Raw genomic sequence first — 27,938 nt, forward strand, 5'->3', positions numbered from 1 at the left:
GTCCCCAAGTGTGCGCATTATTGTCGCTGCAGCCAGTAGCTTTCCATATGCCAAAAACGACACAGAACGCACAACATGTGGATGCTGGAGGGGTGGACCGATGGGCTGGTTGTTGTCGAGGTTCCATAATCGTGCTGTGTTGTCCCAGGATGCGCTCGCGAGGATGCGGCCGTTTGGAGATATTGCAATGGATTCGACACACCTACGCCTAAGGTACTCATCGGCCAACACTGCGGTCTGTTTCCAAGTTGTAGTACTCCATGTACTAATCGAGCCATTGCGCAACCCTGATATGAGCGTTTTTCCATCCAGAGTCCAAGCTAGGCACCGCACCCAATCGGTTTCAAGAGCAGCGACGAGCTTGCCTGTCTTGGCATCCCAAATTTTGGCATGCTGTCTGGATCCGATGCTAGTTGCAAACATGGTCATGTCCGGCGAGTAGACACCTACACAGCTGTATCCGTCGGCCTTGGTTGGTGCGAGGTTAGCCTCCCATTGTCTTGCACTCCGGTCAGACTGCAACCCTCAAGGAATGTAAATACAGTGGATATCTAACAACTTCTCGACACATACGTACGATGATATTTTAAGTCTAGGCAATTACGACGAAACCGATGGCGAGATGGTGATATTATGTCTAAATGATTATCATAGAGTCATAGCCACTCGACTTAACAGGAAGACGCTTTCGAGGAATGTGTTCCCTCTTGCATTGCCAATGTTTCCTGTTGCCCTGAGTTATTGTCTGGCAAGCCTACATGAATCACCTGCGTGAAAGGTCCAAAACTGATTTCGGAAACCTCGGGTTCGTGGGATGTCTGTGGCTGCAAGTAGGATTCCCGAGCGATGAAGCTGAGCAAGATATCAGTAATCTCTTCTATTACCCCTGAGAATGACTCACTTGGCGAGAAGACATGTAGCATATGCTGACAAGCCAGGACGTTAGAATATTCCGTGTACTTGAGTTGATAACAACAAGACACTCACAGCCTCCAACAGGAAAACACATATATAGATGGTACATATCGAAACGGCAAGCTGCCCACTGCATCTTAGTCAGAGACATAGTCAATGCTCGAGATGAAGCACTCACAATTCCAATCGCGATGCATGCCGCCACGCTACACAGGAAGCGGTGAGTACACATCCATTGTCAATACTAAGGAACTTGCGTTGTAATCAGACCCGTTTGTGAGCAGAATATGATGAGTTTCATGATCATTTGGTTAGTTCTGAGCACGAAGACGGTCAATTATAGAGGTAAATTTCATACTCGAATTCACTAATCACCTTGGCGATACAGTCCTGTGTTTGTAGAGAATATATACCAAAGTTCCAGCGATAAGAACATCATTGATTGCTGAACAACCAAGCGAGATCGAGGTAGACCACTTCATCCTTGTGAGTTGCCAACATCCCAATCAAAGGTAGAACAAGCTTACCATAATCATGACTTGCCAGTGATTGTTACCCAGTTTAGCGCTGTTTCCCGTATTTGAGAAACAATTGACGGGGCGACACTGATAAAATTGGACCTACATGAAGATTGCACTAAGGAAACCAAAAACTATGTTTCTGTGATTAAGCAGTGATTATCCGTTGCAGAATAAGCTACCGCACCTTGCTCCATGACACAAAATGCAATCTGATTGGGGCAATTAGTCACTGTTTCCAAAGTAGCCAAACGCAGTGCCTACCAGAACGAACGATATTCTCCGTTTACCATAGAAACTTTTCTCAACTTCACGCGCAAGTCAAAAAGAAGCATGATGGTAGTACTTCAGCAGCACGTACGTCTGAAAACCCTAGATATGAAAACACTATGCACGAGGGACGTGGTCAAGGACTGTGGAACGACAGTGAGCTTATTCGTTCGAGAGCGGGGGAAGAAAAGCCCTCACCCATATTCCGGTGTAAAGCGCCCAGTCGCTATCGTTTTGTCAGAAAACACTTTGATGAGTCACCGACGATACTAACATCGACATATAGCCATTGAAATGGGATACGTCATCGAACTCCATCGTATGAATGCACGATAACCGAGTAGTGATTACCCTAGCAAGGCTTCCAGTAGCCTGTACATATATTTCCTATAGGGACTCACATTTGAGCAGCTTGCATCAACCTGTAACGCAACGTCAGTCTTTCCGTCAACTGCTGCATGAAACGCATAATTAGATATTTTTACCAGATGAAGGCAACCTGTTCTGCACTGTCAGCGATTAGTTCGTGATATGCATCCTAAATTCGTACCAGACTTTTGCTCCGCTTGTTCTCCCTGGATCGAATTCTACGTCTCCAGAAATAGATCCAGACTTGCGCGGTCAAAATCAAGAAAATTCTGTCGGCCTTCGTTAGCATACGACTAGCACCTTCTCAATAACACGATCATACATAGATGATATACCAAAACCAGTTACCAGGGGAGCCATGCTTCTGGTAGCGAAACTATATGCGGGCAGGAATTGGGTCATGGCGCGAATGTCGTTGCTGCTGGTTTCCGATTCTTCTTTGGAGGATAAGATGTAGATCGAAGGAACTTCAGAAGAGTAACCATAGTACAAGCGTGCGTGCTATTTAGCATCACTAATAGTACAGGTACTAACCACATAAAGCCATTGGTAAATGACTCTCAGCCACAATCCATTGATGAAGGGCGCTGACAAATGTTGCAAAAATGGCCGAATTAGGCTTATAGGTAAATGATCTAGCCTCTCTGAGTCAGATGAGTCAGTACTAGTTTTTACTAGTATGTGACTAGTGGTAACTGAGCGCTACGCTCATGCCTTTTTGTGCTCTGGCCGGCACACCACCCTTGATCATAGACAGCACAGCCGATATCCCTTTTATACGATCAGCCTAATCATACCTCCAAAGAAGTAGAATGCACCAAAGTTCAAGTTCGATCGCGAGATCCACTTAACACTCACCGGCCATCTCGACGTGACAACAGGTAGACGCTTTCCAATGCCAGTGCGGCTATGCCATAGTTCACATATACACCGTCCCGTCAGTCCTATTTCAAATTTCTGGCTGGGTGTAATCTCCACGGCGGGCCGGAAAGTCGTTACCGTACCATCCACGGGCACGGGTACACACTGACCCGTAAATGTCACGGGTTCTAGATGACACCGCGGGTACATGAACGAGAAGATTATATGCCAAAGTCTTAGCGCCCTTTGCGACAGCTCTTTTGGGCGACTTGGCCTTCTCGTGGACGACGAGATAGACTGAGACGATATCTCAGTGTGACTTGGTAGATCTGAGGCATCGGACGCCTTTTTTGGGAGCTTCAATTGTATTTTCATGGAAAGACAACTCGAAGTGGACTTGATACTGGTCTTAAGTTTTTGCCTTGGCTTTATGGTAGTGACTCGAGCTTCTCTGTAGCAATGTGTCAGCTCGGTAAATTGTTAAAATGATTCACGGGAAGAAAAAAAAACAGTAAGTTCTCAGAGAGCACGGTCACGGGTTAAATTTCCCGATTCGGTAAGTCATAATAATACTTACTAAGAGTACCCAAACACGACCCGCGGTAAGGGTCGTGGTATGCTCAATTGCAAGGGTACGACTACATGTGTATACTAGGTGGCTTACTAGAGTTCCCATCAATACTGTCTGCGATACTGAAACGCAAGCCTTCAGTATCACTGCCTTTTGGCGTACTGATTGGGTGACAGTCTCGAGTAAGCTACATTGTGCAGCTAAAGCGCCTCTAGTTTGTTTATGATCATGAATTGCATTTCGTGGTCAATATACACATCTCATCACATACCTCAATTCACTGATGTCTCAGCATGAAATCACCGCACGTGAATCTCGTGGCATAGCTTCGATGTATTGCGATAACCCTCCAGAAATGGTCAAGACTGTGTCTGTCCTGAGAAAGCATCACGGAGCCTAACACCTAAAATAACAGAGGCTGAAGCGCTGATGTGCTGTAGACAACGACACCCTCAGTCCGACAATCGGGTAATGCAATACCCGGGAGGCGTCGCACTTCTTGGGAACAGTGATTCGGTACCGTATTACGTCTGTATCGTGAACAACATGGTATTGCTCCGCTGGGCGTCTGTATCGTTGAAATCTTCACAGCAACGCCGCAGACTGCGTGGACATCATACACAGCACGCCCGGGCCTTTCAAGATACTTGACGGCTGTAGAGTTGGAGTCGATGATATGGCGTGAGCAGGGCGCGGGTAGGATATAGTCAAAGAGACAGTCAGACAGCAATGGATGTGTTTGTGTTTCAAGTGCAAACTTCACAATAGTAATAACTAGATCGCGAAGTTTTGAACTCCAACTGTTAGCCGAGTTGTCGCTGTGGCTGCAGATCTCGATACAACATAAGCTGAAAAGATCGACCAGAAAGTTAACTGACGTTGGTTGATCCGAGGAACAAAGGGTTGTCCGTTTTTTCTTGAATGAAAACAGTGAGATTAAACAGACAGTAGTCGGACCGAACGCGGCGGGCACAACATTAAATGTCCATGTCATGTAACAAGATAGATAGCTGGATATCGCATTCAACCATCAATATACCTTGATGATCGGAACGCGATGTAAGCATCATAATGGGAGTGCTAGTGAGGTGCGGTCCGGGTGAAGAGACAAAACAACAACAACAAATACGAAGAGCTGTTGACTCGTAACAATATTACTAATTTACGGCGCACACTCGAGTTTGCGATCATCGCGCACAAAGGATCATTATTTTCTGCACCTACTCATTTATCTAGTGATCTTATCACAGAAATCCTGTGAAACAAAGGGATGTGGACGTTTGGTACTACTAGTAAGTGCATGAACCAAAGGGTTGCGCGAGTCCATCAAGGATGAGCGACTGATCTCTGTCTACACCATGAAGTACATATCCCAAGGTCTCTCATGAAAGTCATTCATAGCAGGCTAATCTCTTGTCTCTCCTAGATGAGTCGACGATCCCAAGGCTTTCTGAGCTGCGGACAAATGCCAGATTCTGCACGTGTAACCCAATTTTTTCCAACATGGCGGGCAGGGCTTGGATTCAGGCATAAGATGCACCACCATGCTTTCATTCAAGGCGTCTCGTCTCGGACCCATCTTTGCTGAAATCTTACAATGAAGAACCGCTCCCGGTCTACTTGTATTGTTACTGTCACTGCTCCTAATCGCAGACCGACATATCGCTCAGTGCTGAGGCCTGAGGATGCGCAGCTAGTTGATCTCAATCACCTTCGCTATTAAAGTAAGCAACACTGATGCCTACATCGACCAAGTGTGATACATAGACAATGGTCCGCGCTATATATTTAGAATAAAATAAAAACATAAAATAGCACACATTCACTCAGGAACGAGTTGGTTTCGGAACTTCTGTGATGTAGCCCTCCTGATCCTCATTCGAGATATCTTCGAGCGATCTCTGTTTCGTCTCGGGAATGAGAAGTGTAGAGAAGACACCGGTCAACATGAACAGAGCGAGGATCTCCATACTACGAAATCGAATTGAGCTTCTGAACACAGATCCGAGAATGTTCGTGTTTACTCACATGTGTGGCACGAATTTGTTCGTGCCGCCGATGTTGATAAGCTGAGCGAAGCCGACCTGGGAAATGACAGCCCCGAGCTTTCCAGTCGCAGCAGAGATACCATAGCCTGTCGAACGGTAACGAGTAGGGAAAGCTTCTCCAGGAATCACGAAAGTAGTGGTATTAGGGCCAAAGTTTTGGAAGAAGTTGGTGAGGCAGTACAAGAAGACAAATGCGTTTCTGCTTGAGGTGGTAGCATCCAATGCATTATAAGCGAAACCTGCACAGTAATCGTCAGTCTCACGGACGTGATCATAGCGGTGAATGTACAGACCCATAATGATGAACAGGATGGTGAGTACAATAAAGCCCATCAATTGGATGGGCTTACGGCCCCAGGAGTCTATGAAAAGGAAAGATACCCAATACCCTGGAATCAAGCCCGCCACGGAGAGGATAAGGTTACCGACACAAATGTTGTATAGGTTCTGGTAAACATAAAGTGACGTAGTTTTGTCACCGGTGGGACTACCAAAGTTGATTGCAGTCAAGATGATTGAGCTGTTCAAACCGAGGCCGTAGAAAGCGATCTGGATGTGAACATTAATTTACGATCCTCAAAAGAGCCAAATTGGGACTTACATCGAGAGCGAACCAGGAGTAGGAGGTACCGATCAAGACTTTCAAGTTCTTCCACTTGCTGAAGTATGCAGCAAAGTCTGCGCGGGTTGCTGCCGGGGCTGCGACAATCTGCGCCACAGCATTGACATCCGTAACATTATTCTCATTGAACACATTGGTGATATCTTCAGTAGCCTGTGCGACATTACGCTCGACATCCATGGTGAAACGAGGAGTTTCAGGAATAGTGAGACGGAAGTAAAGTGCAACAACACCGGGGATGCATCCAAGGCCAATCAGGAGACGCCAGGCATAATCGACAGGAACGACGCAAGGGAATGGGGAATTGAGGATTTCACTCTTGTATGCTTGGACGACGATAATACCGATGAGAGCAGCAGCTGCGCTCAGGATACGTTATTGAGATCATTTTAGGAGAAACATATCAACTGACTGAATTGACCCCATCCTTGTGCGGCGAACACAGCAGTCATGAGACGACCACGTGAACGTGTAGCGGCGAATTCTGAGGAAATGATGGCACTCATAGGGTAATCGCCACCAATACCAACACCCATCTATAGACAGAGAGTTGAGTCACAGACGTTCAAGAAGTTCTTTGTGCTTACAATGAAACGCCAGACAATAATCACACCGAGAACGTTCACTGCTGGGGCCTGGCCTGCGAGCGCCTGGCCGAAAGTCGCAATAATCATGACCATGAGCTCGACGCCGTCTATCATACACTGGTTAATGAAGGTGATTGGCTTGGACATGAAATAACACTGACACATCCTCTTACGGCCCACAAGATCTGCGAGCCATCCGAAAAGGAGCTGACCGACCAAGTTGCCAACAGGAGTTGCTACCTTGACACCCAAAGATTGGTTGGTATTGAGCTGATTACCTTCGGATAATTTAACAAAACAACAACGGATAAATGGGGCTGCATGCTCACCTGTGTGACCATAGACGTATCCCAACATCGTGGCAGCAATGTTGATGGCAAATATATCGTAGCTGGCGGCAGGTGAGAGGGAGTGACAGACACAGGATGTAGAAACTTACGCGTCGGTAAAGAAACCTACACTGGCAACCAAACCAACCTTGACATGGAACCACCTAGCAGGGAGGAAATGAATTTTTACAGAATTTCTGTTGAAGATATTATGAAACTCACGAGAAGGGCGCATTGTCAATTTCTTCCAGAGCAGCGCGGCGGCGCTCATCGAGTGTCAGCGTAACCTGCGCCTTCTCAGGCTCATCATGGTGCGATCCATGGCTGGATGATTGGTAAGGATTTGTGGCCATTGCGAATCACGGAGGATAAGGACCTTGATATTATGGGGAAAGCCTGCAGCTGGTATCTACCTGCATTGACATTTATACCGCATGGACGATGCTCACTGAATTCTCAGGCCTAGACCAAGAAGAGTGATCGTATCCGCCCCATCAGGCCCGCCTTTGTAACTGCGGCCGGCTTCTATGTGGACACCGCCATTCTTAGGCGGGCACGTTCGTACGTCTGTAGCCAATAGTGACTGGTCTCCGAACACAGGTACACCATCAAGGTTTATGACTTGACAAGGCCGTGCGAGAACCTCCGGGCGCCTGTGTAGAGTTGTGTAGTCACTCTTGAGTTGGCTGATCTGCATAAGGTATGTCTCCGGCCGGATGTCAGTAAAACGTTTGCTTGAAGTATGTCGAGAGGCTCGGATCAGCGAATTACTACCGCAGTTATTGTAATCCATTGCAAGGGTGGGCCGATAATTACCTTGATCATGCCCCATCCAGATTTTACAGTCGTTCATGCAGAGTTTGTACCATGGACTACTATAACCCTTGTGTCAAGTTTGAACGTTTGTGAACGCCACCCGCCAAGTCTTTCACGTGACAACGGTAATTCACGTAACATTATTCGTTCGACTTGCGTTTCAATGGCTCTCCGTTGCATATTTATTTAATGCCTGGCCAAGTCCTTCCCGCGCATGTTGCCCTCCCCTCCTTTCTTTGTCAAGGTGCGTATTTGTAGCGCTATATATGTCACCGTGGTCGGTGTGGTTTTTCTTTCTTGATGACTACTGCCAGTCTAATTTGCCCGCTCCCGTCGTCACGGAAGCTGCTCGTCAACTTCCTGTAGATTTTGCTCTGAAGCCTAAGCGTACGTACTCGTTCAGAATCTGTCAAATCCCTTCAAGCTTCCCACTTCTGTCGCTTACGTGCCGAGTTGGGTGCTGCACCCGATGAGGCTGTTGTTTCTATTTTATCAAACGTTTGTTGCCCTCTGTCTCCTGTTTGTGCGTAATCTCATGCTACATCGAGATGCCGTATGGAGAGGTTGTTGCGACTGCTCTGCATCGTCCGTATAAATATTCCCTTGCCGACCCAGACTCATGTACTGCCTTTTTGTTTTCGTGTATGGCTGAATCTATAGCGAGCTGTGGTACACTTCTTCATCTTCGTTCGTCGTATTTGGACTGGATTTAATCTTGGGTTTGAAAGTAAATTTCCCCAAGTGTCTGAGTTCTTGCGCGGAGTTGCACTACGATGGGCATCAGTAAACCACAGCCGACCAGTGCTCTTGTATAATTATAGATATGACGCTATACTTAGCAATTTGAGCACCATATTACAAAATTATGTAATAGGCTCTTGACTCAAACTTCGGGAATCCGGAAATACAGTATTACTCTTGCCACTTGGCCGCGCATGCGGCAGTGTCAAGGCCCATTTGTTCATTCATGTGGACAGGAACACCTCGCACTTCACGGCTCGTCTATCGTTCAGTGACCCTTCGAGCGTTCTCCAATGCCGCTACTTCTCAACGGCTTATCTCACGTCCGAATTACGGATTGAATGGAAAGCTTTTGAGGAGTTTGTATGCACGCCCTTCCTCTTTGAAAGTAACTCCTTTCATCTCAACTTTCACATCCTCTTCCATTCTCCACGCGAATGACGCGCCTGCAACCACTAGCGTCTCGAAGTCGGTTGATTCCGACAATGTAACTGTGAAAGAACAGAGAAGAAAAGATTGGATCATTGTCAGACGACTGATGAGTCATGTCTGGCCCAAAGACGATTGGGGCACACGCGGTCGTGTTGTCCTTGGATTTGGACTTTTGATTGCTGGCAAGGTATGGTGTGCTGCACAAAAATCGGAGGGTGACTGAATCCAAATATGACTTCATCAGGTGTTAAATGTTCAGGTGCCTCAACTGTTCAAGTCCGTGATTGACGCGTTAAACCTAGACGTAATGGCCGATTCGACAGTATGGGTCGTTGCAGGCTCTCTCATCCTCGGATGTGAGTCCATGGCTATATCAATTCATCACCACTTATAACAATTCTTTCAGATGGGGCTGCTCGGACGGGAGCCACGCTATTTGGAGAACTACTGAACGTTGTTTTTGCCAATATTGGTCAACAAGCAGTTCGCAGAGTTGCTAGAGAGACCTTTGAACATCTCTTGAACTTGGGTCTCAAGTTCCATCTCGCACGACAAACCGGTGGACTTACACGTGCAATTGACCGCGGTACCAAGTATGTCGCATTTTGATAGCATAGTACAAATTTTGAATGTCGTATCTCAGGGGTATCACATTCATGCTCCAGGCCATTATTTTCCGCATCTTCCCGACTGCCCTGGAGATATCTATGGTTTGCGGAATACTTGTGAGCCAAGAGCCAATTCAGTTTCATTTCCTACTCACCACTGAAATAGACTTGGAAATTTGGTTGGGATTTTGCTGCAATCACTGTCGCTACTTTAGCTGCATACACTTGGTTCACCGTTCGCACGACCTCATGGAGGTCAGTATTATTATTTATCTTACCCAGTCCATCCATTGACTCAATTTCTTTAGAACTCAATTTCGCCGCGATGCAAATAAGGCGGACAATAAAGCTGCGACCGTAGCAATCGACTCACTCATCAATTACGAGGCCGTTAAGGTATTTATTTATCGAATATTTTCATCTTTTTTGCGTAAATTCCGTTGTAGCATTTCAACAACGAGAAGTTTGAGATTGCGCAGTACGATAAACATCTCAAACAATACGAGAAATCTTCCGTAAAGATCACCACATCTTTGGCCTATCTCAATTCCGGTCAGAATGTAATTTTTTCCACAGCGTTGACAGCTACAATGTTCCTTGCCGCACAAGGTGTCATGAAAGGTATGGTCGGCCGAACTTTCATAACACATTTTAGTCTGAGACAAGCTTTGGTCAGGGACCATGACTGTTGGTGACCTTGTCATGGCGAACCAACTAATTTTCCAGCTGTCACTTCCCTTGAACTTCCTGGGTAGCATCTATCGCGAGTTGCGTCAAAATCTTTTGGATATGGAAGTATTATTCAATATTCAGACTGAGAATGCTCCCGCCAAGGTGCGCTCTAGGGATTCTTCATCATAAGTTTTTGCCGACATGATTTCCTTGTAAAGGATAAAGAGGATGCAAAACCGCTTGCATTGAAAGGTGGTTCTATCCGTTTTGAGAATGTGAACTTCGGCTATCATTCGGATCGGCCCATCTTCCGCAACTTGTCCTTTACGGTTCCGGCGGGCAAAAAAGTGGCTATAGTTGGTCCATCCGGATGCGGGAAGTCTACGGTCTTCCGTCTCCTGTACCGTTTCTACGATCCTTCTTCCGGACGGATTTTCATAGATGACCAGGACATCCACGACATTCAGATGCAGAGCCTCCGGGAATCTATTGGTGTAGTTCCACAGGATACGCCGCTGTTCCATTCTGATATCATGCACAATGTGCGGTATGGCCGGCTTGATGCTACCGACGATGAAGTAAAAGCGGCTGCAATGAAGGCAAGCGTTCATAACACAGTCATGGGTCTTCCCGAAGGCTACAAGACCACGGTCGGTGAGAGAGGCTTGATGATTTCTGGAGGGGAAAAGCAGCGGTTGGCGATTGCACGTGTGTTACTCAAAGATCCCCCGATCCTTTTCTTTGATGAAGCTGTGAGCTCCCGTGTGCCTGATTTACATTAGGACATTCATTGACCGCAATTTCCAGACGTCGGCCTTAGATGCTCACACGGAAACTGAGCTTATGCGTAGTATTAACAGCACGTTGCTGGACAAGGCACGGACAAGTATATTTATCGCGCATAGACTCCGCACCGTGGTTGAAGCAGGTGAATCTTAGCTGCACTCTGTTTTTGCTCAGGCATATTGATGGCTTGATGGTAGATTTAATTATTGTGCTTAAGGAAGGCCAGGTTGCGGAACAGGGCACTCATGAGGAATTGTTACGCCTGGGCGGCCTGTATCATAATATGTGGGTCCAGCAGGCCTCTGATAACTCATTAGAGAGCTTGGCCGAGTCTTGAGCTCCTGGCCAATGCTATTAATTATTGGAGAGTCCGCGGCAGCATGCAACATTGCTTGGGCAGTGCAATTCACAGACGGATATTCATTCAGACTATTACTTATTTTCCCGATCCTGTGGGACGATCAGACGTCAGTTACGGAAGCTGTGGTCACAAGGAATTTCGATGGCTGATTTATGTGAACTACTCTCGTCCAAAAACGTATAAACGTGCGTGAAACGCTGTGTTGACTCCCATAGGTAAGTGTGTATACAGCAAACGTGGGTCACGTAATCGCAAATCATCGACCATAGTTTCCATCCAGTGTGACTCTTGCCCTCGTCTGTCCGTCCTCAAGCAAGATCCACGTTTCAAGCCCACTAGCAGGATCTGCAGAGGGGAACACGATATTCCGTACACCGTGGCCCCATCCTGCGCTACTGTAGCCACCGTATCTAAGACATCATGTGTGCAATGAGAGTAGATTGGGTAAATGATGAGCATGCACTGAACCGAACGGGTCCAGACGAAGGCCACATACCCAGAGTGCTTTCCAAAACAAAATATAACATCCTTCGAAGGCTCGCGGGCACACCACTCATCGCCATGATCTGTGAAAAAGACACGCATAGCCATATGATAAGCGACAAGACAAAAATTGCAAATCTACGAACTCACCATGCCCAGAGATCACCGCGTGTAAGTTCTTGATGTTGGTATTCAACGCATCCCAGAATGGTTGGTCTTTTCCGGCTGATGATGGGTTACTAGTGGCTTGTGTTGATCCCTGGGATAGAGTGTCGGCTGGAAAAATTCATGATAGTGAGCAACGGAGGATATCAAACATATTCAACTTCAGCCACCATTTAATCCTGGGCTTGTTGTGGTGTTCAGCGTCTTTTGCACATTCTCGATTGCATGTCTTTTGTTTATTTCAGAATGAAGGCATAGTAGTCGAATGAAGTTCACTTACGGAGGTATATGTACGAAGGCTAACGCTCCTCGCTCTCTCTTTTCTACTGAATCCCACCCAGCTTCCATTGCAGCTGTCTCGCGCTCGATCCATCCTGCTACAGAGGCGTCCACCCAGTCGGGTAGCGGCGCAGATGTAGAACCAGGGGACCAACCACCTGGTAGTCGAAGGACGTCAGTGATTCGACTAAAGACTTCCTGGCAGAAGGTGGGAGTATACCTCGGGAATCAAAAAACCACAGGATCAAAGCAGGTGTCAGATCTGGAAACAAAATGCGCAGGTAAGTTCGGACATGCGTTCTTAACATTTGATAGGCACCTGTCGCTTTTTCGTAGATCTACAGAAAAACAATCATGTTTATAGTCAATGATAATCCCGATTGAAAAGTCACCCTTGTAACATACCGGAACCCAATACGTGCCCTCCCCTCCCTCCCCTCCAATACCAGGTGGTGCGGTGCGAGTGTAGCTCAGATAACTATCGCGCTGCTCCCGTCGTATTTCTTCAAGATGTGTAATGTTTTGCTCGTTGTCATGATTCTAACAAACATTATTTTCGTCATATGCATCTCTAGTGACATTCATGAGAAATAGACCCACCCCTTGTGTAGAAGAGAAGGGTATTTTTGCTTCGTTTAGAGGAGCCACTATGCGATCGATGAGAGTGGTGGAATTCTCCCGAAACGTATCTAAGTAAAACAAGGGAGTGTCACTAACGGTAACAATCAGCCCAGGTCAGTTTGAGCATACTTTCGCCAGTAATTAAGTCTCCATTCAGTACGCTGGAGAGATGTTGTGTTATTATTAACATCCAACTGAAGGAAAGTGAACATAATCCATACACGTAGTCAGGCTTCTCAGAAGACAGTACACGGCGCATCAGGCGTGTACTATTAACATCCTGTTGAGGTCCCCAATCATCCCAGGGATTTTCGCCATAATGAAGATCCGAGAATACGGTCAGTTTAAAAGTCCCAGAAGAACTGAAGGTGAGACGTGGTTTATCGGGATATGGGTTGAGAATATTGACATGAGAGGGTATATCAATTACTGGGAATTCCACCTGTCTTGAATGTGCTGGCAGAATCAGAATGTATCCATGATTTGTGTAAGTGTTCTGAGAGAATAAATACCATGGGGTAAACTTGGAAATGCTTTCACTATTCCTGCACAGAAAAGGGCGAGTGAGGTGACGATTCTTATATCATGCAAACACAAGAGGATCATAGCACAGTAGTACGTGGTCTAGGTGAACGGAAGTGGAGGGAGTTTAACGACTGCATGCTGACAACTGGACTAGAACCAACGTAATCCTTAGCTCGTTCTAATAATAACTCTATTGGACAATGCCATATTCAGTGTTCACAAACGTCACAGCGCCCTCTTACATGCTAATTTTGAGCAACATCAACTTGAACACTCGAGCTCGAAAAGCAGCAACAAAAGACAAGCCTCGCTCAGTCTCCATGCTGGAAGTTACTATCAACCATCCTGCAGCAATCTTTGCAGGAACACGATGTGCATGATACAGGTAGTTCAGCGTGTCACATGCTTGCATACGGTGCGGTTCCCGTTTAAACCGGCAAAGTAGGTTGATCACGTTGTATGAAGTGGACGAAAGGATACTACCGTTCTGATCGAAAACGATAGTGACTTGGCTGGAAAATGCGAGATCGGTGATAAGCTGGTGTTAAAATCAGGTCCAGTGCTGCCTGTCACGGACTGGCATGTGGTTATAACTTAGTAAGTATGGCATCACCCGGCTGGACAAGCGCCTACTGACGTTAAAAGTGAGCCGAAATCTACCTCTACTCACAATAAGATTGACAACATAACCACAAGGTACGCTCCTTGTAAACTTGAAGTGCTACTGACCGTTTGTCTCCCTGTCTAGGCCATCACTACATGTCAGGGCTACTTGATGTAGCAAACAAGAAAAAGCATGCCGTGAGAGGGCGCACGACGCCGGCGCCAATGCAAACGATGCGATTGCACATGGACAAAGTGTCGGTAGTCGCATTCTTCAAAGATGGTCGACGGGTTGTCACTGGTTCATGGGACTACACCCTGCGAATCTGTGACATACAGAAAGGAACAGTGGCAGGGGGGCCATTCGTAGGCCACAGGGACAAGGTGTTTTCTGTTGCGGTATCGCCAGACGACAGGCGAATTGCGAGCGGTGGAAGAGATAACACTATCATCATCTGGGACGTTGAGAGCAAGCGGATGCTATTCGGTCCGCTGGCGAAGCATACAAATATGGTGTCCTCGGTGTGCTTCTCACCCGACGGCAAGAGACTCGCAAGCGGGTCATATGATTCGAAAGTGATCATATGGGATGCAGAAACTGGCGCTGTGCTATCAACACTCCGGAGTGATCGAGGCGTGTCGAGTGTCGCATTCAATCCAGACGGTTCAAAATTAGCATCCGGATCATTGCGCAGCATCCAGATTTGGCGCACAGATAACGCCGAACCTATTTTCGAGATCAACGCTCATGAAAAATGGGTCCTCAGTGTCGTGTGGTCGCCTGATGGCCAGCAACTTGTCTCTGCATCATATGACAACACAGTCAAGTTCTGGGACTCCTCGAATGGATACCAGATCGGTCAACCTTGCACCAGTCACACTTCCAACATTAACTTGCTTGCCATATCTTCTGATGGCTCCTTTATTGCAACTATTTCGGACGACAGGACTGTCCAACATTGGAGCACAAAATCACACCAGAAGATAGGAGAACCACTCAAACACATCGAAGATGTCACATGTGTCTCCATTTCTCCCGACGCAGAATTGATCATGGTCGGAGACTTCCTTGGCGAAATTCGGTTCTGGTCAATCAAGAACATACTTTCTGCAGCAGTCCAACTGTATTCCTCATCTGGCTCTTACTTCGCACACCGCAGTAAGCTGAAGCTGGCACGAAACCTCTATCACGAGGCCCTTTCGGACGCCCAAAAGGTGCGGACAATATCTGTTATCGTTTCAACAATTGTGGTGATACTAAATACTACCGATTTCTAGGTTATCGAGCTCCACCCAACGTCTTACCTTGGGTATAAACTGAAGCATGCAGCTCTTTATGAAGCACGGCGCTATGATGATGCAATCGAGTCCTTCAAAATCATGCTTTCCAAGTTGGATGATGCATTCGACTCACAGATACGACGTAAGCTCACAGTACCTCAGGCATCGGTAGCCAAATTAAAGATGATTTATTCTTTTTTTCAGAGTTACGCAAGCAATATGTCAATCCGTCTAAAGTAGAAAATGCTATTCAACAAGCCATCCATGCTCATCTGGACAATGCACCGCTTCGTCTAATCAACACCAGTCACTGGAAAGCTATGTGATCGACAGGCACAGATCAATACCTTCAAGAAAAGCACAGAGTACAAGGAGATCTTGTCGTCATCGATGCTGCATGGGCCCCTCCAAATGGAGCCCATCAGAGAAGCGGTGGTGAAGTACTTCAGTTGGGTCATGTTATCTCACAGGTGGGAATCCAAGGAACCGCACTTGCATGAAATTCAGGACAAGGACGTGTACACGATACGTCCAGTTGGAACTATAGTGAAGTTGCAGAAGTTCTGTAAAATCGCTCACGGATGCGGGGTATTTTTGGGCGTGGAGCGATACATGCTGCATTGACCAGAATAATAACGTCGAGGTCCAAGCATCAGTTAACTCCATGTTCGTCTGGTATCGCAACTCAGCACTCACCATCGTCTATCTATCGGACGTTTCTCCTTCGTCAAAGCGTACACTGGCAACAAGCGTTTGGAACACGCGAGGATGGACTGTCCAGGAGTTCCTCGCTCCTACAGTTGTTCTCTTCTACCAAGCAGACTGGACCCTATATCTCGGTGACTGCTCACCCAACCACAAGCAGTCTGTCAGTATTATGCAGGAGTTGGAGCGTTCAACTGGTATAAATGCACGGGCGCTCGTTGCCTTCAGCCCGGGGATGAAAAATGCCCGAGAGAAACTTCAATGGGCATCATGCCGTGTTACGACATTGCAGGAAGATATTGCATACTCATTATTTGGTATCTTTGATGTCAACCTTCCTGTTATCTACGGAGAGAAAGTACAAAAGGCGCTCGGACGACTCTTACAGGAGATTATCGCTCACTCAGGTGACATCACAGCTCTGGACTGGGTTGGACAGCCATCCAGCTTCAATAGCTGTTTACCAGCCAACATTGCCTCATACAGAGCCCTGCCATGCACATTACCATCTCTATCCAAAGACGAGATTCAATCATCGGTCTCCTCACTGCGAAATGATGTGACTCAGCAGTTGGCTTCGAAACTCTACACCATCCTTGACAATCTCAGTGCTCCTCGCTTCGCCAACTGCAGACTGCGCCTCCCTTGCATCACATTTCCACTCACAAAAGTCAAGCGGAGGGTCGGTACACCTTGCACCTATCATATAAAGGCAGACGGACTCCAAGACCTGGAAATCACAACGGCAAATACGCTGGTTGAGTTCTGGCCTGGAAAGTCCACGTCACAAAAATTCTTAGTCATTCGTCCGTGGAATCGTCATGACCTTGGCCTGCCCGACTTTGCAGACGAGATGCAGAATGGGGATGATAGACCTGAGCCTGGGTCTCCATCAGATGATCCGCTCGGCTTATCTCCTACTCAAGAGTCGAACTTACTCATTCGCCTCTTCAGCGCACTTTGGCCGGCTGATTCGCGGTCTCACACACGAGAGTTGGGGTTGGTTGTTCGCCTTGGACAGCCTTTTAGGGCACTTTTACTAGCGCAGCAGCGGGGTGGGGAGTATAAGAGAATTGCTTCGGATTGCAATATCATTGCACGAGTCAGGGACATGACTCGTGTCAATGACATGATGGATGTCAGGACGCTAGAGATATTGTAGTTGCATTTTTGTTGAAAACGGGGATCTAGATTGTACTTATTTTCTTCATACTTCGACAGCTTCTGCATGGAAAATCGTATCGTATCGTATGAGTCTTTGCTATCTCTCAGTATTTGAGCACGAGCACAATCTGCGCCTGATAGTTTTAGCTATCCATTGAAATCATCAGGCTACAATACGAATTTCATAGCCTGCCCATGAATTTGCTGAGCATAACGAAGGTCTGATACTGACGGTGTTCTTTGCTCGTCTGATGGATCTTGCTTTTAGCTCGCAACCTTTACCGGCTACTGCTCAAGTCGGCACTGCAAAACATCACCGGCTCCTTGTTTCCCACGTGCGATTTCTCTTTCGACCTAGCATGTATGGCGTCTTATATTTAACAGGTATCGATCACACAGCATGTATCCACCAGTGCAATACATCACCGTTACATCAAATGCACGATCAGATCCACCGAATAGAGTGAGCTGTCATGTTTCTTCTCTGACTTTTGCAGTACTACAGAATGCGACCTTGTTACAGAAAGCAATCACGGAGCTGACAGGAAGTCTCGAGTTTGGCCAGTGAAGCCCAGATGCTTGTCGCGATCGGATCACGCTTATACCTGTGTTGTTGATCATGATGGCCACACCATGTGGTTTCATACTGAAAATGGTGTTGGAAATCAGTCGCCAACGGCTGGAACCGTAAATCAAGTTCTACTTGGAAGCTGGGCTTCCTCTTTTGTATTTCGCACCGTTTCACCCAATCAAAGGTCTTGAGGCAGGACCAAATATCCATCTTCATCATGTCATGCTGATTTTGGCAATAGAAATGCTGAACGGTGGGATATAAAGCGCGAACGCTATCGTGATACATCACCAACATTCCTCACTCACTCACACCCATCTCTCAAATATGACCTTTATCTCAAATGATCCCAGTTCGTGGCCGATAATCCAATCAAATATTTTATACAGCTATTGGACAGGTTTGTTTCATTAAGATATCTAGAACTAATGTTGACTTGCGGTTTCGCAGTTGCCGCTAGCGTCATTGTGGTATATGATTGGAGTGAGCAGGACAGTTTTTGGAGACTGCTGATATTCTCATGATATTTCCAGCGCTAACACTCGGACAAGAGGTAGGTCGATGTCATTGCCGCAGAAACCAACTCGCTAAGGATGTTGTACATAGATTGAACTGATCTGGGTGAGTAACAACAGTCCCGTATCAAAAAAAAACAGGAGAATACAACAAATTCGCGACAGAGGCAACGTTGGTCTCTCATGACTGTGCTGTATTTGGTCGTTCGTACCTCATGTATGCCATAGCGTGGTCGATGGTTGTGCTGACTCCTCAATGTTCTAGATACGCTATATTGGATTGCCGTATTCTGTGTATGTGTCAAGGCTAAAAATCGGCACTGCGCTAATAGTTCATCTCTGACAATTAGTCCCAATGTTTTGCGTATGTCTCATATGTGCTGTGTTTGATTCTTCTGACCGGCGGCACACAGCAACTATACCATTGGTCTCGCTGACAGATGCAGTGAGTATTCCCCAACCATCTCATTACTATTCAATGAATACACTCATTTGTAGGGGTGAGCATGATTCCGAGCATTTACTAACTTGGCTCAGCATGATGACTCGATAGGTGTGAGTCTGAGTGTTTGATCCTAGTATAGAGAGTGTTCACTAATCAAGTGTTTTAGGCGATATTATGTACTCCGCACAGAATGGGACAAATATGGTCGTAGCTGCCATGTTGGGAGGTGAGTCGCCCAGCTGCAATACCTCTGTGATATCGACGTGACTGAAACCTGATGCAAGTCATCATGATTGCTCGTTTACATGCCATGTATCAAGGATCTAGAAAGATGCTCATCTTCCTTGTTATCATCTTCCTGGTTGTAAACATCGCCTGTGGAGTAATCGCGGCAATAGGAATCAAGATACTGTATCAGGTAAGCTTTACTTGTTGACTCGAAGAACACGGTTCATTGGACAAACACCAGAGGAGCTCATACTCTTTGGCACGTATATGTGCAGTTATGGATATGAAGGGGCCGTCCAGCTTCTGTTCCCAATGGTTTGGACGCTCAACACTATTTGGGAGGTCCTCGCTCTGTGTCTTTCACTCTGGGTTTCTGTAAAACACTTTCGTGACCTGCGACGACTCAGCTCTTCGATGGGATCGATCATCGGGGACTGTTTCACAGTGCTGACGAGATCACACGTGTTTTATTTTGCCATGTGAGCTTGTCATGTGAATGGGCTATCTTTTTCTCAAGTTCTGCACGTGCTAGCTTTGTTTGTGTCTCTATCATTCAGCTTGGTGCTGACTCTTCAGAGATGATCGCGGTGCGCTGACCTGTTGCTGACATCTGTGTGACCACTGCTCATCATTTCATATTCTATTGGACCCCAGGGTGCTCTTCAAGTTTTATCGGTCATGCAGACGTTTGTGCTGGGACCACGCCTTATCCTTAGCGTTCGACAATATTATGCTGAACTCGTGACCGAATCCGACGCAGAAACTAGCATGAATTCGATTGTCTTCCAGGAACGTGTACATGTATCAACTAGCAGTACTGTGTAGGGAAATGCTTGCCCAGTGGTCTGCAGGGAGAAATTTGGTCGAGGATCCGTTCGTGGTATTTATTTAACATATGGTGTTTCGAAGTATATCCGCAAGGTCTAGACAAACCTATTTCGTGTTGTATTACTACTGGAATGCAGTAGCTACCCACCATTCTTACTACACCAAGTGGCAAGCTGACATTATCTGGAACGTTTGGCAATCAACCCAGTCCTTGATGTGAATACTAAAGTAAGAGAATCAGTGGAAGCCGCCCAGATAGCTGATCCCACATCAGAATTGTACTGCAGTAGCATTTACCAATGTGACTGCAAGACACATGTCAGAGGGTCACGGCCCTAGCCACCGGCACCTGAGAATAGAAACAACTGGCACTATATCAGGTTGTCTCGCCAGAAAAGTCCTCGAGAAGGTAATACGATATCTGAAGGTAAAAGCCAAAAGCATTAACAGGAATCACTCGACTTAGACCGCACACACGGACACAGCGGTAAGGCGTGGGAGCATCAGGTGTGTTAACTTTCGAACTCGGCTTGAGCTCGGCCGGACAAGAGTTTCAAGAGATGAGTTACAACTGAGCAGCAACTCTACTCACGATAAGATTGTCAACATAACCGTAAGGTATGCTCTCCGTAAACTTGAAATGCTACTGACCTTCTGTCTCCCTGTCTAGGTCATCGCTACATGTCAGAACTACTTGATGTAGCAAACAAGAAAAAGCATGCTGTGAGAAGGCGCGCGACGCCGACACCGACACCAATGCAAACGATGCGATTACACACGGACAAAGTGTCGGTTGTCGCATTCTTCAATGACGGTCGGCGGGTCGTCACTGGTTCATGGGACTACACCCTGCAAATCTGTGACATACAAAAAGGAACAGTGGTCGGGGGGCCACTCGTGGGACACAGTAACAAGGTGTTTTCAGTCGCGGTATCACCAGACGACAGGCGAATTGCGAGCGGTGGAAAAGATAACAGTATCATCATCTGGGACGTCGAGAGCAGGCGGTTGCTATTCGACCCACTGACGAAGCATACAAAATGGGTGTCCTCGGTGTGCTTCTCCCTCAATGGCAAGAGACTCGCAAGCGGGTCATATGATTCGACAGTGATTATATGGGATGCAGAAACTGGCGCTCTGCTCTCAACACTCCAGGGTGATCGAGGCGGGGTGTCGAGTGTCGCATTCAACCCAGATGGTTCAAAATTAGCATCCGGATCATTGCGCAGCATCTATATTTGGCGCACAGACTCTAACGCCGAACTTATTTTTGAGATCAACGCTCATGAAAAATGGGTCCTCAGTGTCGTGTGGTCGCCTGATGGCCAGCAACTTGTCTCTGCATCGTACGACAAAACAGTCAAGTTCTGGGACTCCTCGAAAGGGAACCAGATCGGTCAACCTTGCACCAGTCATACTTCCAACATCAACTCGCTCGCCATCTCTTCTGATGGCTCCTTTATTGCAACTGTTTCGGACGACAGTACCGTCCAACATTGGAGCACAAAGTCACACCAGGAGACAGGAGAATTACTCAAACACATCGTAGACGTTACATGTGTCTCCATTTCTCCCAGCGCAGAATTGGTCGTGGTCGGAGACCTCTATGGCGAGATTCAGTTCTGGTCCATCAAGAACACACTTTCGGCAGCAGTCCAGTTGTATTCCTTATCTGACTCTTACTTTGCGCACCGCAGTAAGGTGAAGTTGAGGCGAAACCTCTATCACGAGGCCCTTTCGGACGCCCAAAAGGTGCAGACGATATCTGTCATTGTTTCAACGATTGTGATGATGCTAGATACTATCGATTTTTAGGTTATCGAGCTCAAACCATCATCTTACCTTGGGTATGATGACGCAATCGAGTCCTTCAAGATCATGCTTTCCAAGTTGGATGATGCACCCGACTCACAGATACGACGTAAGCCTATAGCACCTCGGGAGCCAAATTAAAGATGATTTACTCTTCTTTCAGAGTTACGCCAGCAACATGTCAGTCCATTTGAAGTAGAAGATGCTATTCGACAAGCTGTTCATGTTCACCTAGAAAATGCACCACTTCGTCTAATCCACACCATCACTGGGAAGCTATGTGATCGACAGGCACAAATAAATACCTTCAAGACAAGCATGGAGTACAAGGAGATCTTGTCGTCATCAATGCTGCATAAGCACCTTCAAACGGAGCCCATCAGAGAAGCTGGTTGTGAAGTACTTCAGCTGGGTCATGTTATCTCACAGGTGGAAACCAAGGAGCCGCGGCTGCACGAAATTCAGGACAAGGACGTGTACACAATACGTCCAGTTGGAACTATAGTGAAGTTACAGAAGTTCTGCAAAATCGCTCGCGATGCGGGGTATTTTTGGGCGTGGAGCGATACATGCTGCATTGACCAGAATAATAATGTCGAGGTCCAAGCATCAGTCAACTCCATGTTCGTCTGGTATCACAACTCGGCACTCACCATTATCTATCTATCAGATGTTTCTCCTTCGTCAAAGTCTGGTGCACTGGCAAACAGTGTTTGGAACACACGAGCATGGACTGTTCAGGAGTTCCTCGCTCCTACAATTGTTCTCTTCTACCAAGCGGACTGGACCCTGTATCTTTACGACCACTCACTCAACCACAAGGAGTCTGTCAGTATTATGCAGGAGTTGGAGCGTTCAACTGGTATAAATGCACGGGCGCTCGTTGCCTTCACCCCGGGGATGAAAAACGCCCGAGAGAAACTTCAATGGGCATCATGCCGTGTTACGACATTACAGGAAGACATTGCGTACTCATTGTTTGGCATTTTCGGCATCCATCTACCTGTCATCTACGGAGAGAAGAAACACAACGCGCTCGGACGTCTTTTGCAGGAGATCATCGCTCACTCGGGTGATATCACAGCCCTGGACTGGGTTGGGCAGTCATCCAGTTTCAATAGCTGTCTGCCAGCCAACATTGCCTCATACAGAGCCCCGCCATGCACACTGCCATCTCTATCCGAAGACGAGATTCAGTCATCGATCTCCTCACTGCGAAATGATGTGACTCAGGAGTCGGCTTTGAAACTCTACACCATCCTTGATAATCTCAGTGCTCCTCGCTTCGCCAACTGCAGACTGTGCCTGCCTTGCATCACATTTCCAGTCACAAAAGTCAAGCGGAGAGCCGGTACACCTTGCACCTATCATATAAAGGCAGACGGACTCCAAGACCTGGAAATCACAACGGCGGACACGCTGGTTCAATTTTGGCCTGGAAAGCCCACTTCACAGAAATTTTTGCTCATCCGTCCGTGGAATCGTCATGATCTTGGCCTGCCCGACTTTGCAGACGAGATGCGGAGCGCGGATGATGGGGTTGAGCCTAGATCTCCATCAGATGATCCACTTGGCTTATCTCCGTTAGATAACGAGCCGACTGGTTCGCGGTCTCTTACTCGAGAGCCGAGCTTACTCATTCGCCTCACACAGCAATTGGGCGCACTTTGGCTAGGGCAGCAGGAACAGGCTGATTTGCAGTCTCACACGCGAGAATTGGGGTTGGTTGTTCGCCTTGGACAGCCTTTTAGTGCACTTTTACTGGCACACATCAGCGGGTTAGATCGTGCTACAGAGTGCTACGGAGCGCTTCGTAGCACTCTGTAATCATGTGTAATGAGTTACGTTTCCCTGATGCAGCAGCGGGGTGGAGAGTATAAGAGAATTGCTTCGGATTGCAATATCATTGCACAAGTCAGGGACATGGCTTGTGTCGATGACATGATGAATGTCAGGACATTGGAGATATTATAGTTGCATTTTCGTTGAACAACGGGGAACTTTTACTCGTTTCCACTCATACCTCGACAGTCCCTGCATGGAAAATCGTATCGTATCGTATGGCAGGCAAGTAGATCACTCAGTAGTATACTTGAATTGTCATTGAGAGTGCTAGGCTAGACGGTCTTGTAAATTTTCGCATCCAGAGGCCCTTATAAACCGCGCTTGTGTGCAACTGAAATGCACGGACGCTCGTCGCTTTCCGCCGGGTGACCGGTGAGAGTCCCCCAAGAGAAACTCCAGTGGGATCGACGCGTCACCATGTTGCAGGAAGACATCGCGTACTCATATTTTGGACATTCCCTTTGCTGTAATCTATAGCTAGACGAGACAAAACGCACAGTGCATTTGGGCGGTACTTCTGCCCTCGACTAGGCTCGAAAATAATTTGAGTTTAATTGTCATCTCCCAACTGATGTTTCCTTGTACAACGTATCGGACACTGATTCCCGTAAGTGACATCCATGTCGAACAAGCGTCGAAAAGTCGAAAACGGTCATGGGAGAGTAGGAAACAGAGGCATACACAAAAAATTAGTCGGCGACGTTGCAACTCAAGCTCGATACTGAAGCTTTAGCTACTTACCAGGCGAGTACACATTCATGAGCACTTGGAAGAAGTTTCAATTTCGAGACACTGTGGCTAGAGTCACATTCAGGGAAGCCAGCCTGGAGCGGCAGGCAGTGGAACCGCATATGATGCGCGAAGTGCGTGGACAGCATGGTCGACTCTAGTAGTACCTGCACAAAGCGGTAGTTGGTAGGATCAAGGTAATGTGGGGCAGTGAACCTGGGTGGTCAAATTGCAATTTACTCAACACCACTTTGGCACCAGTCTTCTTGATCGCTTAGATTGGTTTTTTGAGTAATAAGACGATCCAGAATAAAAAAAGGGGAGGATACGAAACACGAGACACAATAGCCATGAGCACACTTCTTGATGGCCCATGCGACTTGTACTCCATCGATCCTTTTCATCAGTATACATTGATGAACCAAAGATACAATGACACGAGTCAATTTCAAGCATGCTTGGGCCATGGCAATACCATGCCGAAGCAGCGCGGCACAGTTAGCAAGCCGGGACGGAGTTCATTTGCCTACGAGTCAAGCTAATAGCACATTTCGAGATTGCTGCAAAAGCTGTTCAAATACGGGAATGTTACACGTTATTTAATTAGACCCCACATTAAACCGGAGAAGGTACGAATATTCTTTATTACGTATTATTGTCTTCGTTATCCTACTCCTCACCATCCTCCGCCAGTTTTTCCAACTCTAATAGTAATACTCGTGCATATCTCTTTGCATGACCCTTGATCCAACTCCTGCCTGGGGCCTGCAGCCTAGCTATCATGTCGTCACTCAGACAGCCGCCCTCAAGACGGGGTAGCGCGTTCAAGATCCAGCGCCAGAGAGTGGCAGATCCCCATCGCAGTCACAGTCGACAGCTTCGTTGCCTCTTCCCATTCATTCTCCTTGTCAGCTACCGCTATTGACATGGCCTTCACATTCTTTCTTCAGTGATTTGCAGTAGTATCTTTTTTTCTCCTGCCTGCCGCTCCACCTCAAACATACTACCCTACTGAATATAATGTCTACATATTCCTGCCATTAGTAATCATAATTTTCTGTTGCATCCTCATCTCACCCAGCGAGAATTTAACTTGGTTCATCTTTCCAATTTCATCTGTGAAGGACAAAAGACTGTGAAGGAGATGCCATAATACACATCAAAGTTCTGCATGTGAAAGGGTGGCAGACACGAGGAAGACGGGGACACGAGGATGTGGAAGCCAAAAGGCGCTGGATGGGGAAGCGCTCCCTCGAGGAATGCTCTTCGCTGTAAGTGTCGATTCGGTGACTCCAATTGAGGTTTGTCCATCGGTGCTGACGTTCATAGGCTGTAGGAAGTGAAAGCGCACGAAGGGGTTGAGGGTAGAATTTAGCGGAACAGCATAGAAAAGATACGCGCTAGGGCGGTGACCTTTGACTTCAGAATGAGGAAATATTGCTTACCCAGTGGTGGGTGAGGCCTTGAGATCTTTGCTACTGAGTTAATAGATGCGCTCAGGGACTTGTACTCACAGCAAAGGGAGGCTCCGGCCAAAAAATGCGTGTCCCATGAAGCGGGACCATAAGACTCATGGAGAGCAACGAGATGGACCTGCAAACCGAGGTCAACGTAAGTTGTGACTAACATGGCACAGACAGCTTCGTAAACGGCAGGACTTCATGTCCTTCTCGCAGTGAGAGTCGCCTCAACGCTGGCAAATACTTTGTCGTTATCGTCTGCACGATGTGGCCCGGCGTTTGCGAGGTCTTTGTGACTGCACCACATTGATTACATCCCAGGTTTGTGGAGTGATCAATTGATCGATGATCTTTGCATATGTGCATGCCCATCTCGATTTGTCAACACCGCAAGGCACCTATTGGAAATTTCCAATAGAGCACTAGTGCAGTCCAGCTTCAATGGAAAGGCTGACGTGTTAATCGGCTGGTTTGCATGTCCATTATAAAGTGAGCAAGTTCCGCTTGTTCCTTTCTTCCAAACCCTTCCTCAACATTCAACCGTTGTCTCGTTGTATATACTGGTATGAACCATGTTTAACATGTATATTGGCCGATTTGTTTTAGCACTTGAAGGTAAAGAACTCACAATACATCGTTCAGTTTCCCATTTCTCACGTATTGCCGTATATATACAGTTATCGCAGCCACGAACCTTCCCAATGTTCCATCTATTCGCATGCCCACTGGCCATTATGTCATCGTCTCTACATCCAATGGTCAATGGAACACCACCACCAAGGCTACAGCGCCTGACTGCAGCGTTTCGTGGAACGAGACGTTCACTATCCATGGGCACCCTCTGCTGTCTCCCCTGCGTCTCATGCCAATCTTTTCCAGAAAATCAAAAGCAATCCACCTCGAACTTCACGCTTCGTATGAATCTGGACCAAGTGAGTGTGTAGGTGCATTTGAGACGACTTTCGGACAAGTACTCGTAAACGACGTGCAGACCAGTAAGTCCTCACCCTCAGCAACATCATCGTCCCCTGACGGCAATTTTAAAGTATCATGTCCAGCTGTTGGTAATCAATACATGTCTCTTACCTTGAAAGCGCAGCGAATAAAAACAACGCAGCTTGCCGATCACGCCGCGGGCAGTGCTGCTCAGGTATAAAATTGATTCAATATTTTGTGATCTTTGCTAATTCAGTCGACTTTCAGAGCGTTGCAAGTGATCAACCTGTGCGCCCTCCGGCGGCGGTTCGATCGATCGACATAGCAGGACAACCACCACTACCACACGCGCCATCGGGTGACCCTGAAGTGCGTGTTTTGAATTCAAGTCACACCTTGCTTGCTAATAAAGTATAGCAGACGTCCCCATATGGAAGAAACATTGTTATTTTTGGCGAAGCTGGCGCAGGCAAGAGTTCTATCATCAACACAATCGCGCAAAAACAGCTTGCGAAGACATCCAATGACGCACATGGATGCACTTCCACCGCTCAACGCTACCCAGTAGAAATTTCAGGCCAGAAATTCGTCCTGTTTGATACTGCGGGTCTTGGAGAAGGGTCTCCGGGCTCAGTGCCGGATGCGGAGGCCAAAAGGCAGTTGAAGAACTTACTGTGTCGTCTCATGAGCTCTACTTCGCCGTCAGGTGGCATCGACCTTCTGGTGTACTGCGTGTCCAGCACGACTGCTCGTAGCGCCATCATTCGGGCCTACGACATGTTTTACTCCAAGGTCTGCAAGAAGAAGGTCCCGATCGTCATCGTTATTACAAGATTGGAGGACGAAACGAACATGGAGAGCTGGTGGGATAAAAACAGGGGTAAACTTAAGAGCATGCATTTCGCAGGCCATGCTTGCGTCACGGCGCTTCAGGAATACCCAGGCATCCCAGACGATCACATTCGTCGCATTGCAGAGTCGAGTGACACTCTACGTAATCTTCTTCTCAACAATTGCTCGCATCACGCTGTCAATGATCGACCCAATGGTATTGCAGGATTGTGGTGCGCGTCGTCATGCTCAAGGGACTGAAAATGACCATGACTTGTTCCTGTATATGTTATTTTCCTTGTCATACATGGCCGGTACACTCCTTCACATCTATTTTGGCTCGCCATATCCACACCATCTCATTCTTTTATTCCTATTTCTTTTTTTTTTCTATCAAGTTGATATT

The 27,938-nt window shown here is 47.0% G+C and overlaps 7 protein-coding genes across 7 annotated transcripts; 4 read left to right on the plus strand and 3 right to left on the minus strand.

The window, feature by feature from the left end:
* Nucleotides 1-298: 298 nt before the first annotated feature.
* Nucleotides 299-2,575, minus strand: F5891DRAFT_1175636 (uncharacterized protein). Its single transcript, XM_041365725.1, has 17 exons — nucleotides 2,395-2,575; nucleotides 2,254-2,341; nucleotides 2,189-2,202; nucleotides 2,105-2,125; nucleotides 1,978-2,055; nucleotides 1,902-1,929; nucleotides 1,795-1,846; nucleotides 1,698-1,741; nucleotides 1,621-1,645; nucleotides 1,540-1,567; nucleotides 1,443-1,482; nucleotides 1,291-1,391; nucleotides 1,173-1,232; nucleotides 1,094-1,121; nucleotides 988-1,045; nucleotides 902-926; nucleotides 299-852 (listed from the first exon to the last, which is right to left on the minus strand). The coding sequence occupies exons 1-17, from the start codon at nucleotides 2,472-2,474 to the stop codon at nucleotides 672-674; spliced, it is 951 nt and encodes a 316-aa protein (XP_041221028.1). The 5' UTR covers nucleotides 2,475-2,575; the 3' UTR covers nucleotides 299-671.
* A 2,593-nt stretch (nucleotides 2,576-5,168) lies between these two features.
* F5891DRAFT_667491 (major facilitator superfamily domain-containing protein) lies at nucleotides 5,169-7,637 on the minus strand. Its single transcript, XM_041372708.1, has 10 exons — nucleotides 7,313-7,637; nucleotides 7,201-7,254; nucleotides 7,091-7,152; nucleotides 6,923-7,039; nucleotides 6,762-6,868; nucleotides 6,587-6,710; nucleotides 6,154-6,533; nucleotides 5,846-6,101; nucleotides 5,533-5,791; nucleotides 5,169-5,475 (listed from the first exon to the last, which is right to left on the minus strand). Exons 1-10 carry the CDS (start codon nucleotides 7,441-7,443, stop codon nucleotides 5,331-5,333), a joined length of 1,635 nt encoding a protein of 544 aa, XP_041221029.1. The 5' UTR covers nucleotides 7,444-7,637; the 3' UTR covers nucleotides 5,169-5,330.
* Nucleotides 7,638-8,788: 1,151 nt separating this feature from the next.
* Nucleotides 8,789-11,669, plus strand: F5891DRAFT_1058570 (P-loop containing nucleoside triphosphate hydrolase protein). Its single transcript, XM_041362798.1, has 11 exons — nucleotides 8,789-9,266; nucleotides 9,324-9,435; nucleotides 9,486-9,672; nucleotides 9,723-9,804; nucleotides 9,854-9,942; nucleotides 9,996-10,083; nucleotides 10,134-10,308; nucleotides 10,364-10,521; nucleotides 10,578-11,111; nucleotides 11,167-11,287; nucleotides 11,343-11,669. The coding sequence occupies exons 1-11, from the start codon at nucleotides 8,874-8,876 to the stop codon at nucleotides 11,480-11,482; spliced, it is 2,079 nt and encodes a 692-aa protein (XP_041221030.1). The 5' UTR covers nucleotides 8,789-8,873; the 3' UTR covers nucleotides 11,483-11,669.
* F5891DRAFT_1058575 (Metallo-dependent phosphatase) lies at nucleotides 11,670-13,708 on the minus strand. Its single transcript, XM_041362799.1, has 12 exons — nucleotides 13,567-13,708; nucleotides 13,276-13,510; nucleotides 13,184-13,215; nucleotides 13,034-13,122; nucleotides 12,839-12,973; nucleotides 12,753-12,771; nucleotides 12,654-12,695; nucleotides 12,435-12,591; nucleotides 12,325-12,383; nucleotides 12,140-12,265; nucleotides 12,003-12,072; nucleotides 11,670-11,916 (listed from the first exon to the last, which is right to left on the minus strand). The coding sequence occupies exons 1-12, from the start codon at nucleotides 13,658-13,660 to the stop codon at nucleotides 11,763-11,765; spliced, it is 1,212 nt and encodes a 403-aa protein (XP_041221031.1). The 5' UTR covers nucleotides 13,661-13,708; the 3' UTR covers nucleotides 11,670-11,762.
* A 1,527-nt stretch (nucleotides 13,709-15,235) lies between these two features.
* Nucleotides 15,236-17,900, plus strand: F5891DRAFT_1175640 (uncharacterized protein; the record flags this gene model as incomplete). Its single annotated transcript, XM_041365726.1, has 9 exons — nucleotides 15,236-15,397; nucleotides 15,461-15,605; nucleotides 15,668-15,699; nucleotides 15,797-16,051; nucleotides 16,092-17,306; nucleotides 17,521-17,551; nucleotides 17,601-17,667; nucleotides 17,717-17,795; nucleotides 17,838-17,900. The coding sequence occupies 9 exons, from the start codon at nucleotides 15,236-15,238 to the stop codon at nucleotides 17,898-17,900; spliced, it is 2,049 nt and encodes a 682-aa protein (XP_041221032.1).
* Nucleotides 17,901-20,383: 2,483 nt separating this feature from the next.
* Nucleotides 20,384-21,945, plus strand: F5891DRAFT_1151522 (WD40-repeat-containing domain protein). Its single transcript, XM_041365149.1, has 2 exons — nucleotides 20,384-21,840; nucleotides 21,895-21,945. The coding sequence occupies exon 1, from the start codon at nucleotides 20,601-20,603 to the stop codon at nucleotides 21,732-21,734; it is 1,134 nt and encodes a 377-aa protein (XP_041221033.1). The 5' UTR covers nucleotides 20,384-20,600; the 3' UTR covers nucleotides 21,735-21,840; nucleotides 21,895-21,945.
* Nucleotides 21,946-26,237: 4,292 nt separating this feature from the next.
* On the plus strand, nucleotides 26,238-27,893 carry F5891DRAFT_667883 (P-loop containing nucleoside triphosphate hydrolase protein). Its single transcript, XM_041372709.1, has 5 exons — nucleotides 26,238-26,380; nucleotides 26,443-26,760; nucleotides 26,812-26,915; nucleotides 26,969-27,070; nucleotides 27,122-27,893. Exons 1-5 carry the CDS (start codon nucleotides 26,338-26,340, stop codon nucleotides 27,791-27,793), a joined length of 1,239 nt encoding a protein of 412 aa, XP_041221034.1. The 5' UTR covers nucleotides 26,238-26,337; the 3' UTR covers nucleotides 27,794-27,893.
* Nucleotides 27,894-27,938: the final 45 nt, after the last annotated feature.

Source organism: Suillus fuscotomentosus, assembly GCF_016647785.1.
Source record: "Suillus fuscotomentosus strain FC203 chromosome Unknown F5891scaffold_66, whole genome shotgun sequence".
In the NCBI taxonomy this organism is placed as follows: domain Eukaryota; kingdom Fungi; phylum Basidiomycota; class Agaricomycetes; order Boletales; family Suillaceae; genus Suillus; species Suillus fuscotomentosus.